An 11,769-nucleotide genomic window follows, 5' to 3' on the forward strand; every position below is an offset into this window, starting at 1 on the left:
GCTGCAGGGCGGTATGGCTGCTGGCCATGTGTTTTACACATTTAGGTCATTCGCCAGCTGTTGGCCTGCTTACCATTTCACCCAGGAAAAGCATTAGCACTGCTGCCCCTCAGAGATAGTGGCCAGGGGCTTCAGGCCCTGTCGTGTCACTGTGGTGTCACCCCCAGCCACGGTGCCGGCCTGTGTCTTCCCTGGGCTGACATCCAGCTTCCCTCTTCCCTCCATCCCTTTTCACCCCTTCCTGCTCGACGCCTCCGAGAAGAGGAAATCTTTTCCATAAGCAACCGAAGTCTGAGACGCTTGGTTTCCCACGGCTTTGTTACTGGGGGGAAAAACGGAGAAACTGTAAGCGTTGGGTGGGCATAACGGAGAGAGACGTATCATCGGGTTGGGGAATGTCGTCCAGCGTCTGTTCGGGACTTCTTTTGCCCCAGGGTAGGAGACAAAGTCCACACCCGAGCAGTCCGCTGACCCGAGCTCATCCGGGGACCTGTAGCGTTCAGCAGATTAAAGATCACGCGACTCCCTGCCGTGGGACTCTGGTTCATCACCCCCCAAGAGCACAGATACCCACTTACATATTTCCATTGTTAGGTAGATAATCTGTATTTATTATAGATCAGATATACTGATATTATCGCTCAGTCAAGGCAGTGAGCAGCTTAATTACTGTTTAGTAATGGCAGATATAGTTCACTGATATTCAGCAGAACCTAAGTATTGTAAAATAAGGTTAAGGAGGTTTCATACAAAATAATTAATCGAATTTACCGTTAAGACTCTTTTTGTCCTGTGATTTAAGACTAATATAGATGATAAATGCGTTTTTTTGTGCCTGTAGCCCTGAAACTATTGAGCATTTATTTTGGTTATGTCCCAGGGTAAACCCTTTCTGGACTGAGTTGCAGACATGTATTAAAAAAGACACCAATACTGATATTTGTTTTGAAGAAAAAGATGTTAAGTTTCAGCCCCATCGAAAACGATACTAAAGTATCGTTTGTAATAAATTTAATTTTAACGGCACGTAATTATATACACAAATTGAAGTGCTCTGGGAAGAATCCTCTGTCTGAGCATTTTAAAACTGAATGTAAAGGAATATCTACAGACTATTTCAAAATGTAAAAATATGAAAGGGGTGCGGGCGCGATCTTTATTTCATTTGTTTAAACTTTTTTCGTAATTTGAATTTATTTTGTAATATGTACCCCTGACGAGTTTTTTTTTGTCTTGAAATGTTATATGTACTCTTGTTTATATTGTATTTTTTTTGTTATTGTTGAAGCATAAGTAAAAAAAAACAATAGGACTTCGCCATATCACACTGCATCTCTTGACCTGCAGATCTGCTTACGTTATTACACATAAATATTTTTTTATTTGATAGATTTATAACGCATTCTAAAAACGCGACGTATTTCTTAAGGGTGGTTGAAGAGCCGAGTTTAACGTTGGCGCTCACTGCAGCCGGGGCGATGCGAGGAATCTCAGCATGGAAGCACGGCTGGACTCCAACTCCCAGGGCGCCTTGCGCGGCGTCTACGCGGGGGGCGTGGCGTGTGCGTGTGCGTGTGCGTGACCCCGCACGCAGAGAGTACACCTCCCCCTCCTCCGCTCGGCGGCCGGGCTGTGTCTGTTCCCTGAGCCGGGAGGAAGGCGCAGCGGCATGGAGAGGCGGCGGTTGTCCTTCGCGTTCCTGCTCCTGGGGCTCCTCGCCCTGTATTCCGCCTCTGCGGACCACCCGGGGAAGAAGCTGAAGATGCAGTTCTCGACGGGGCCGCTGCTGAAGTTTCAGATCTGGTAAGCGCGGGTCCGCGGCGAAGAAAGAGGAAATGTTTCTGGAGGAAATGCTGATGAAGTGCAGGGCCTGTCATCGTCCGGAAGCGAGGACTGAGCCTTGGGGGTGTTTTTTTTTTTCTTCCCCCGCTTATGTAACGATAAATCGACTTAATTGGCTAACTAACGCGCAGACACGCCGGGCAATGTCAGCGAGATTGAGTGGACATCTCGGGCACTCGCCCCGTATCTTATTCCTGGTTTTCCATGTTTGGGAGGGCGACAGTAAACGCTGCTCTGCCTAGCCGGCGGCGTTGTTGCATTTCTGTTTTTAACCCAGGAAGCGAAGACCTGCGTCGGAAGCCGTTTAATTGTTTGCTGACCCCGGCCGCCGGCTTCTTATCTCTTAACGTTTTCGATCGTCGTCATTCGTCCATCTGGCTGCCAACGTGAAGTGGCTCAATTCAGTGCGGGGCAGCTTTAAACACCCGCGGCCGGTGGCCGTGCGCTTGTCGGCGTTTGCTCGGTGTTGGTGGTGGCAATCTGTGCTTTCAGATAATTGCACACTCCCGATCCGAGGACGCCTGTTTCTGGCACTGAAGGAGCGAAGCGAGCTGTAGCCTCTACGGTGAACTGCAAGGGCGCACGAAGATGACAGTTAACAATTAACCCTCGGGTTGGGTGACGTGCAAGATTAAAAGGGTGAACCAGGCGCGCACACGGGTTTCGCACAAGGCGACGGGCTCGCTGGTAGTTGGAGCACACTTGATCTTTCAGAGTATGAGCCTGATGCCCTCGTCCTGTCCGTCGCTGTGGAGGCTGTTCGCCGTGCAAGGCAGCCCAGACCCGTCTCAGACTCTGAGAGGCGCCCCGGTCCCCAGCAGGCACAGTCCGAGCACAGGACAGCCGGGCTGCGTTGTAGACACTCTGTCTTGCTTGCGGGGTCTCGGCGCTGGTGGCAGGCAGAGAAACTGCAGTTTCCTTTTTATTTAATGGAAGATGGTGTTTGACGTGCTGAGCACTAGACACAAGCCCCACGCGTGTGTTTTCTTGTGTTGCACTCGGCTTCAGAACTGACAGGAGGTTCCTGACCCGTGAGGACAGATATATACTGCACATCCAGGCTTTCTCCGGGTGGCTGTGTGCTCGATGTGGTGTTGGGTAGAGGAGACACTGATGTCCGCACATCCCAGTGCTTTGTTTTCCTCTGGTTGTGCCAGTTCAAGTGGACTTTGCTCTCTCCCAGGCTGAGCTAATTACTGTAGCAGTAAACACTTCTCCAGTCCTATCGAGTCAGATAATCATGCTTCTGTGGTGCAAAGATCCCTTTCCGACAGTCTCAGACTCTGCTTTGAATTTAATCGGCAGTGACAAAATGCCAGAGAGACCTGTCATTCATTCAGCTGCGTTTCATTAATGATTGAGTGGACAAAACAGACTGGCGGCAGGAGACACACGCTGCCACATGGAGCTCACATAGACTTGGGGGCCAGTGTCTGTTTCAGTGTCTGAGCACATGATTGCAATTCCCACACGAATTGCACCCACTGGGGCTCTTTTCGTGCCCTGTGGCTTGTTAGCCCTTCTGTGGGGTCCAAATTAGAAAACAGAGGAGAAAACATTTAGGACAGGCTGTAGGGGAGGACGGACCTTTACCCAAACAGCGGCGGGTGTCCGGAACAGACTTCCCAGCCAGGTGGTTGAGGCCTAAACTCTGGGCTCCTTTTTAAAAATAAAAAAACAGCTGGATGATGTTTTAGATGTACTCAAGATTTTTTTAGATTTAGAGCTACTAAGCCATCCAACGAGCAGGTTGGGCCACAGGACCCCAGCTGTCTGCGGGAGTCTGTGTTTGTTTGGCGGCCCTGAGACGATGGCGTAGCTGGTGCTGAAGGGCTCTTGTTGACGCGGCTCCTTCCCCGCAGCGTCTCCTGAGGGTACCGGCGGGTGTTTGAGGAGTATACGCGGGTGCTGAACCAGCGGTACCCAGACATCCGCATCGAGGGAGAGAACTACCTTCCCCTGCCCGTTTACCGGTAAGAAGCGCCCCCTGCTGTCTGGCAGCCGCCCCCGATGATCAATAGGTTCTTCTGCCAGCACAAGCTGGTTTATAATAATAAAAATAATAATAATAAACTTTCTTATAAAGCGCATTTAAAGGTGGCTTCTCAAAGCACTTGAGAGAGTGACGACAATAGAAAATACACAAGATGTGCACAATGAGAATACACAGTGAGAGGAGACAGCAGAGGGGGGGACTGAATACAGGATAAGCAGAGGGGTAAAGAACAGAACCAGTTCAGTAAGGGCTCTTCTGAAGAAGAAGGGTTTGAGTCTGGATCTGAAGGAGTTGAGAGAAGGTGACTCTCTGATATCCTTGGGGAGAGAGCTCCAGAGATTGGGGGCGTAACAGGAGAAGGCCCTGTCACCCCCAGAGTGTAGACGGGCTTGGGGGACAGACAGGAGACCAGAATTAGAGGAGCGAAGGTTGCGAGGATGGGAGGAGGACGATAGTTGCCTTCCTCCTTTTCCCCTCTGTGCTTCGCGGAAGATCTCTGCTGTGTTGTATTCTTCTTGTGGAGGCCAACAGAGACAGTTCGACAGCTGTGGGCGGGAGGGGATAGCAGATCTTGCAAAATGAGGTAACAGAGGGCCACATGACAGAATCCCATACAGCAGTAGTAGAAGCCAGGTCTGGTTTCTTTTGTCTCTGCAGTTTGATTGAGCCCAATCAAACCCCACCCACAGAATTGCAGAGAGAGGGACCTGAATTTAATATTCTACCATCTCTTCAAACTTACTGCAGTTGTATGTTTGAGATGCACACGTTTTGTGCAGTACTGAATGCACATCCTCTCAGTCAGTCAGGGATCGAAGGTAGACTGAATGTGGTGTCCAGGTTGTCTAGGTGGTGTATGCAGTGCCAGTCCTAATGTTAATCCCTCCTGTGTGCTCTCTTGTGTTTGTGTGTCAACAGGCATATTGCTTCCTTCCTTTCTGTCTTCAAACTAGCTGTGATCGGCCTGATAATACTTGGCAAGGATCCGTTTGCTGTCTTTGGTATGCAGGCTCCTGGTCTGTGGCAGTGGGGCCAGGCGAACAAGGTGAGAGGCCCGTGTCTGCTTGTAAACGCTCTCTGGAGTCATCGTCCCTCACTCCCTGGAGTCTCGGGCCTCATTAGCCACATCTGCGGGGAATGTGTGTGTTTGTGTGGTCTTCGCACGGTTTCATCATACTGGTCTGCGAAGAAGATCCCCGTGGGTGCAACATGGCTGATAACTGAGAGACAATGTAACAATTTATCATCATCTGGATCGTATCTCATGTAGCTCTGTTATTGCGACTTTGCCTGGCTACATTTTGGTTGCAATGTAAAGCACAAAACTAAGATATTTACATCACACTTGGCATGTTTTGGGAAGTTGAGGCTTCAGTGTTATCTGGAGTTTCTCCTATTGAAAACACATTAGAAATGTAGGTATATATGTATATAGGTGTATCTGGGGTATATATAAAATACACCTAATTATGTAAGCAATGTTTTATGATAAATCTGCATTATAAAGCAGGTAAATGATCAAATCTAATATACCTGGTTACCTTTTTGGAGATCACTGCAGTATATCCTCAAGTGTACTTATTAGATAAGTTGGTCCCAGGAGTGCCCTTGTTTATGCCGCTGTACTTGTGAAATAAGGCGAGCGCTGCGGTTGGAGTCTTCTCAGTAACCTGTAGCTCAATTCAGCTTATTTCTTTTTTGTAGATCTATGCTTGTATGATGGTCTTCTTCCTCAGTAACATGGTTGAGAATCAGTGCATGTCCACAGGGGCATTTGAAATCACGTTGAACGGTAAGCTTGTCATGCTCCGGAATTTCATTTTATTGTTTGTGGGAATGTATCGTCGGCCCTCCTTCTGAGTAAAAACACAGGAAGTTCAAATTGTAACCGTAGGCTGGATGTTTCACCTTGAATAAAACGTGACGCTGTTTAAGCACCTCACCAGCACCATGGGACATCCTCAGCGTGGCCCTGAACGTACTAGTGCCGAGTACAGTGAATGTGTGCAGACACACTCGTTGCTGATAGAATAGTGAAAGGTCTTTATCAGTTATTAAGCACTACTGTTCTAATGCACATAAATGGCTCTTGCGGGTGAGCCGTTACTGGGACATCCTTAAAAGGACTGTGGTGCTTTTGCTTGGTGCAGATGTTCCAGTGTGGTCTAAGCTGGAATCAGGCCATCTCCCATCGATGCAGCAGCTCGTCCAGATCCTGGAGAACGAGATGAAGCTGAACGCCCGCATGGATTCACTGCCACATCACCGGTCATAGCCTGGTCTGCTAACGGCGAAGAGCCCTCCTGTAGGTTTCTGGTCTGTGACATCGTGAGATGTTTTTCATTGATTGTAGAGATGAAAGAGGTTCTAACTTGTGTGTCTAGAGCAGGAGTTGTCCCATTCTGATCCTGGAGGGCCGGTGTGTCTGCAGGTTTGCTTAGGTCTGTTTATAGGAGCTGCATCTCAAGAGCTGGGAAAGGCTGTTAAACATTGTCTTATTAAGCCTGTTACAAGCTAATTTGTGCCATTATTAAGAGCTGAGTTGGAATGAGAGCCTGCGAACACACTGGCCTTCAAGGACCAGGGTTATATATACGTCTGGCCCACTGTTAAAGATATCCAAATTTTTTGTGCACATTTCAGAATACACTTATTGAAAGATGATTTATATATTCCTGCATCTGTATGGAATCTCGCCCCTCATTCTGTGCGATTTGGCAAGAACGGTCAATGCTGGAAAAGAGTTCTGAATGTAGACTAACTCCAGAAGAAATGTTTAACGCTTTGCCCTGTGTTCCAGGTTTTAAATGGCTCTCTCCACGGGCAGTGAGCTGATGTCTATGAAGGACTGCATTGAAGGCAGATTTCTGCAAGTGCAGGCTGGAAGCTCTTATCAGTCTTGCTGAACCTCTGGGAGTGCTCCTTTGAAACGGGTGACCTTGAGCATTGGGGATGTTCATTTTTATTGCAGCACGTTCATCAGGGTGCAATAAAATGTATAGTTTCAATTTTTTATTCACTAATTTGAGCCTTTGTATAGCTAAATGTTAACGTACGTTTGTTGTATTTTGTATTTCGCAGTTCAAAAAAATGTCAGATAAACATCCAAATGACATTTTTAAGTTGATTTCTGATTGGTTGTAATTTTTATATTTCTTTTTATAGCATAAAGTGGAATTAAAATTATAATAAAGTGGATTATGTCTAACAGGGAAAAAAAAGTTTGATTGTTGAGCATCTCTGCTACTCAAGTGGGATTTTTGAAGGGGTGTGCAATTAACTTAACGGTGTTTCAAGAAGGATCGCTGCATTGAGACTGTTATCTGTTCACTGTTGCATCGAGACTGTTGTCTTTTTATGTCCACTGCTTGCCAATCAACTAATTGGTCATTTTGGAAGTTCAGACTTGTGAGGATTTCATGTGACATTTGTAAACAGAAGTGTAACAGAATAATGCAGTTAGTGATTTACCAAGTACCTTTTATGAAATACTTTAAATGTTAGATTATGGTACACAAAACAGATAATTTTATGGTTACCACTTTATCACTTTGGCATTTATAAAACAACTATTTGAAAGGTATTAATAGACTGATATGTATTAGATGATAACCAGTCTCTGCTGTACAAGATGTTAGCAACAAATCCCAAATTCTGAATTGTTCTCCTAACCTAGGGTGTGCACTAATTTTTCTTAATGGTTCATGACAGAAATTAATCGTGTTAATATATTCCTTACAGAGAGTTATAAATGGGATCGAGAATAAAGTGTAAGCAATCCTGTTTGCTTTTCTTTGGATGGATTTGGATGGCTGTCTGTTTTTCCCTGCATATAAATGACAGGAATCGTCGTTTGGTGATGAACTGTTTGCTTTTATTGTATTTCTTCCTATCAAAACATTTAATCACATTGATGTCATTTACAATTCTTGGTAAGTTCTGCTAAATAAGCAGAAATGATTTGATGTTTTTTTTCCCCTGTGACAAAAGTTTAAAAGGGTTTCACAGAATTTGCATGGCTGTTGTTGGCACAGGCAAAGCAAATGCAGATCTGTAGGTGATGAGAATATTGTAGGGTCTGCGGGACAGTTTTTATACAGAACAAATGTCACCAGGCAACAGAATTGTTAAGGTGACTTCTTTTTTATTGTAGGACTCATTACTGATTAACTTTTCTGGACTGAACCTCTTCAGTTCTCCAGCTCTCTCCATGATACATTAACCTATGCTCTTGGCAGCTGTCTTTGATCCTGAATGGTGTAGAGATGTACAGTGTTTAATGTTTATAAGCCAAACATCAGCAGAGAACTTTAATGCACAACATTTGTCTCTCTTCATACATTCTTTACACACCTGGTGTGGGCTGGAGTATTTCTTAGAGCCGTTACTGATCAGGATACAGCAGTGACACGGACCAACATGAGGTGTCCTGGCCGACTCGGGTACATTCCACACCTGCCCGAGCCGAGAGCCCTTAGTTTAAGGACACCTGCTTTTTCCAGACTGTTTTTTCTCCTGCCCCAGAATTTGGGATCCTATAAAATTAGCTGTTTAAAAATGGTAAAAAAAAAAAACAACCCGACAAATTTGGAATGTAAGTCTGAAAGACATACCTGTAAAACTATATTTGATCTTCACTCCATTTCCAGTTATATTCTTATAAAAGGAGACCTTGGGTGCAAACTGGGCATTGCAGCTGCATTTAAACTTCCCATTCACCTCCGGAGTGAGAAGTCCAGGGAATTCTTGCCTTAGCCAGATCTGGGAACGTGCCAGCTTGCGCCACAAGACGGGGGACTGAAATTTCCCTAGCGCTGTGCCCAAGAGCAGGACTGTTACCCGTGTGTCCTAGATACACACTGACTCGGGCATCCCTGACGTTTCCCCTTAACTCAACTGGAGAACTGATGCCTCACTTCAGTACTGGATGAATCCCATATATAGAGAGTGTACTGTAATGAAAAGTGCTTTTTAAGTACAAGCCAATAAAGTTGCTGTTCCATGCCTCAGCTTTACAAAAGCACCCCAGTGCCTACTGCCCAATGCATGGACCTAAAAACAAGAACTCTTAAAAATCTACTTCATCCTCTCCTCATGGCTGGATGATGGTTCTGTATTAAACTACAGCAAGGAGGGATTTTCCTCCCTTTTAAACCGTAGTCTGCTTGCGTCTGACACTAAAGCAGTTTTATTGGTCTAAATAATGCTGACAGAATCAAGACGCATGTCATCGTGACATGCGAGGAAAAGTGAAATCTTTCACAGGTCTTAACCCATGGTGCTGAAAATCCTTAAGTAACTGAAATACAAAGACACCAGGGAAGCACAAAATACAGCAGTTTTAAACAGAGCCAATATTTCAGCTTGATGCCTAAATATGAACCGATTATTGTAAGAGAGCAAAAACAACATGGTTTTCCTGGAAGCAACACAGAAAAGGCGTGTACCCTCAAGTACACATTGCGCATGACCAGTTGTGATAGCTTATCTAGCCTTGTTTGAACAAGGAGAGAAACGGAAGATCTACCTGTGTATTTTGTGATAACAATTTCCCCCCTTTCATCACATCATTGCAGCAAAGTGTGGAGAGCAGTCCGAGAACCTGTGAGTTATACAACTCCAAAACGGGAGAAAACCGGACTAAATAACTTCATCGGGCTTGTCATTCAGAGGGGATCTCACAGTGAAACGGACGGATTTTCCTCTGAATAATCAGAGAGATGTGCTAACAAATCTTGGCCGTCTTGCCTGATGCTGTTTCACGAGCATTGAAACGACCTCTGGAGAACCGAGACCCGTGTCACTTTGTGCACAGCGATGACTGCAGCGATCACGGTCTGGTGAATCCCGCCGGGAACCAGCGCTGTTAGGAATGTCAGTTGTGTACGCCGTGTTGCACGCGACTTTGGGGATCTTGATTCCGGTTCCGAATATAGTTGTGATTATTGTGGCGTACAAGCTGATCAAGGCTAAGCGTGCGAAGGGCTACGTCTTCATCATCAACCTGGCCGTGGCGGACCTGCTGGTAGGGCTCATGTGCGTGGTGGAGACCCTGGACGATCTGTACGACGGCGACTTCGACAAGAATCTGACCTTCTGTCTGCTGAGGATCTGCTTCACCATCAGTCCCTGCGTGGGCTCTGTGCTGACTCTGCTGCTCATTTCTCTCGACCGGTGGCTGGCTGTGACCCGTCCGCTCCACTACCACAAAACCGTGACCAACAGGACTGTGTCGGCGGCCCTCGCTGCTCTCTGGGGTCTCTCTTTCTCCGTGGGCAACCTGCCGCTAATTGCTCCGCAGCTGCAGCAGACTAACTATACGGGCGTCTGTGGCCTTTTATACTCGACGAAGAATCAGTATCTGTACATCATTTGCTTCGTGGTCTTTATGCCCGTGTTCCTCACTTTGATCTGCGCCCAGATATTACTGGGCCGGACCGCTCACCTGCAGCGCCAGCGGATCCGGCAGGTCTCCGTCGGCCCGGCGCCCCCGCGGTCTGCGGACCTGAGACACTTCAAGGCGCTGCGCACGGTCCTCGTAGTCATCGTCTGCTTCTCCGTGTCCTGGGGGCCCTACTACATGGCCGGGCTGGTGCAGGCCTCCTGCGCCCGGTGCCACCTGAAGGCCCTGCTGAGGGACGAGCTCTTCCTGCTGGGAGAACTCAACTCGCTCCTCAACCCCCTCATCTACGCCTTCTGCAGCAACGACATCAAGTCCCGCGTGTGTCAAGCTGGCTGGTGGAAGAAGATATCGCGGGCTCGTGCACTGCAGCTCCGCCACAATAAAAACTGACAATGGTTTGGGGACCGTTGTAAGACATCCCTGTGTCTGCTAAATACAATTCCCTAACGGTTTTAAGTGTTTTCCAACTATATATATATATGTGTGTGTGCCTATTACCTTATATATTGTATATATTACTTATATACCTTATTCGTTAGGAATGCTGTGTCTTGCAACGTTTAAACTATTATTTCGAATATCGAGGATAGAGGTTGTCGTATTGAGGAATTTCAAGCTTTTTGTTATAAAGCACAACCTTTGAACTGTGATTGTTTAATGGACGTCGCGTTTTTACACATGCACTAGTGATAGCAATAAGACATCACAGCTTGTCCACGCAGACAGAAGAAACTGGACTCGTTTTCATACTACCGAGACAGAAACAATCGCACACGTCCAGGCTGCTGTTACAGACACTAGGTGGTGCTACAGGGTTTTCCTTTACCGATGAAGATATTTCTTATAAAACAATAGGACAGTCTCCAAAATACGTATTGAAGTATTTTAGGCGTGTTGTTTAACCCCTGTGACAGTATGGATTAAAAACAAGAAATAATGTTCTCTCTCGATCTGTAATCAATTCATTATTTTACAACAAAAACCTTGCCAAAGACCTACACTACGGTATTTTGGAGGCTAATAAAGATGGAAACGTCATTGTTTTTATTGTTAATTCTTAATACACATTTACTTAAAATATTGTTACTGCATTAGGTTCACTTATTAACTGTATGTATTGATTTCCTCAGCTCCGTAGTACCTCATGTAAGGAATTTAAAGCGTAACTTATTTTCCCAGTCAAAACTAAAAAATAATTCACTCCTGTTTAAACTGCGGTGCCGTGTGTGGCGACGACGAGAACCCCACAATAAAATTGCTTCTGCACGGCGTTTTTCTTAAAAAGCTTGCAAACGGATTGTCTGAAATGCGCCCCAAGAATCACCGTACCGCAGAGCGCTTCAAGTTTCAAATAACATTTCAGCAAGGTAAACGAAATAAGATTTCTCCAGTGTCTTGAATAAAGAGTCGCAGTGAGAACACAGTAAAACAGTTTCCTGCTACTTGAATGACCTAAACTCGGTCTGACACCTCCAAAGAAGGCTCCACAACCGAAACGTTTTCCTTTCCTAGAATAAACCTTTACCTG

The 11,769-nt window shown here is 46.0% G+C and overlaps 2 protein-coding genes across 3 annotated transcripts; both read left to right on the forward strand.

Annotated features, from left to right (window-relative positions):
* Positions 1 to 1,590: 1,590 nt before the first annotated feature.
* Positions 1,591 to 7,641, forward strand: selenot (thioredoxin reductase-like selenoprotein T). 2 transcript variants are annotated; one of them, XM_015360794.2, is made up of 6 exons: positions 1,591 to 1,803; positions 3,705 to 3,815; positions 4,757 to 4,883; positions 5,543 to 5,630; positions 5,989 to 6,154; positions 6,639 to 7,641. In XM_015360794.2, exons 1-5 carry the CDS (start codon positions 1,670 to 1,672, stop codon positions 6,111 to 6,113), a joined length of 585 nt encoding a protein of 194 aa, XP_015216280.1. In that variant the 5' UTR covers positions 1,591 to 1,669; the 3' UTR covers positions 6,114 to 6,154; positions 6,639 to 7,641. The 2 variants fall into 2 exon arrangements, with proteins under 2 accessions (XP_015216280.1, XP_006637484.2); XM_006637421.3 differs by having other exon boundaries at positions 1,592 to 1,803; positions 5,989 to 6,143.
* A 2,069-nt stretch (positions 7,642 to 9,710) lies between these two features.
* gpr119b (G protein-coupled receptor 119b) lies at positions 9,711 to 10,631 on the forward strand. Its single transcript, XM_069197684.1, has one exon. It carries the CDS (start codon positions 9,711 to 9,713, stop codon positions 10,629 to 10,631), a length of 921 nt encoding a protein of 306 aa, XP_069053785.1.
* The last annotated feature ends 1,138 nt before the right edge of the window (positions 10,632 to 11,769 follow it).

The sequence above is a fragment of the Lepisosteus oculatus genome, chromosome 13 (genome assembly GCF_040954835.1).
Source record: "Lepisosteus oculatus isolate fLepOcu1 chromosome 13, fLepOcu1.hap2, whole genome shotgun sequence".
Classification (NCBI taxonomy): domain Eukaryota; kingdom Metazoa; phylum Chordata; class Actinopteri; order Semionotiformes; family Lepisosteidae; genus Lepisosteus; species Lepisosteus oculatus.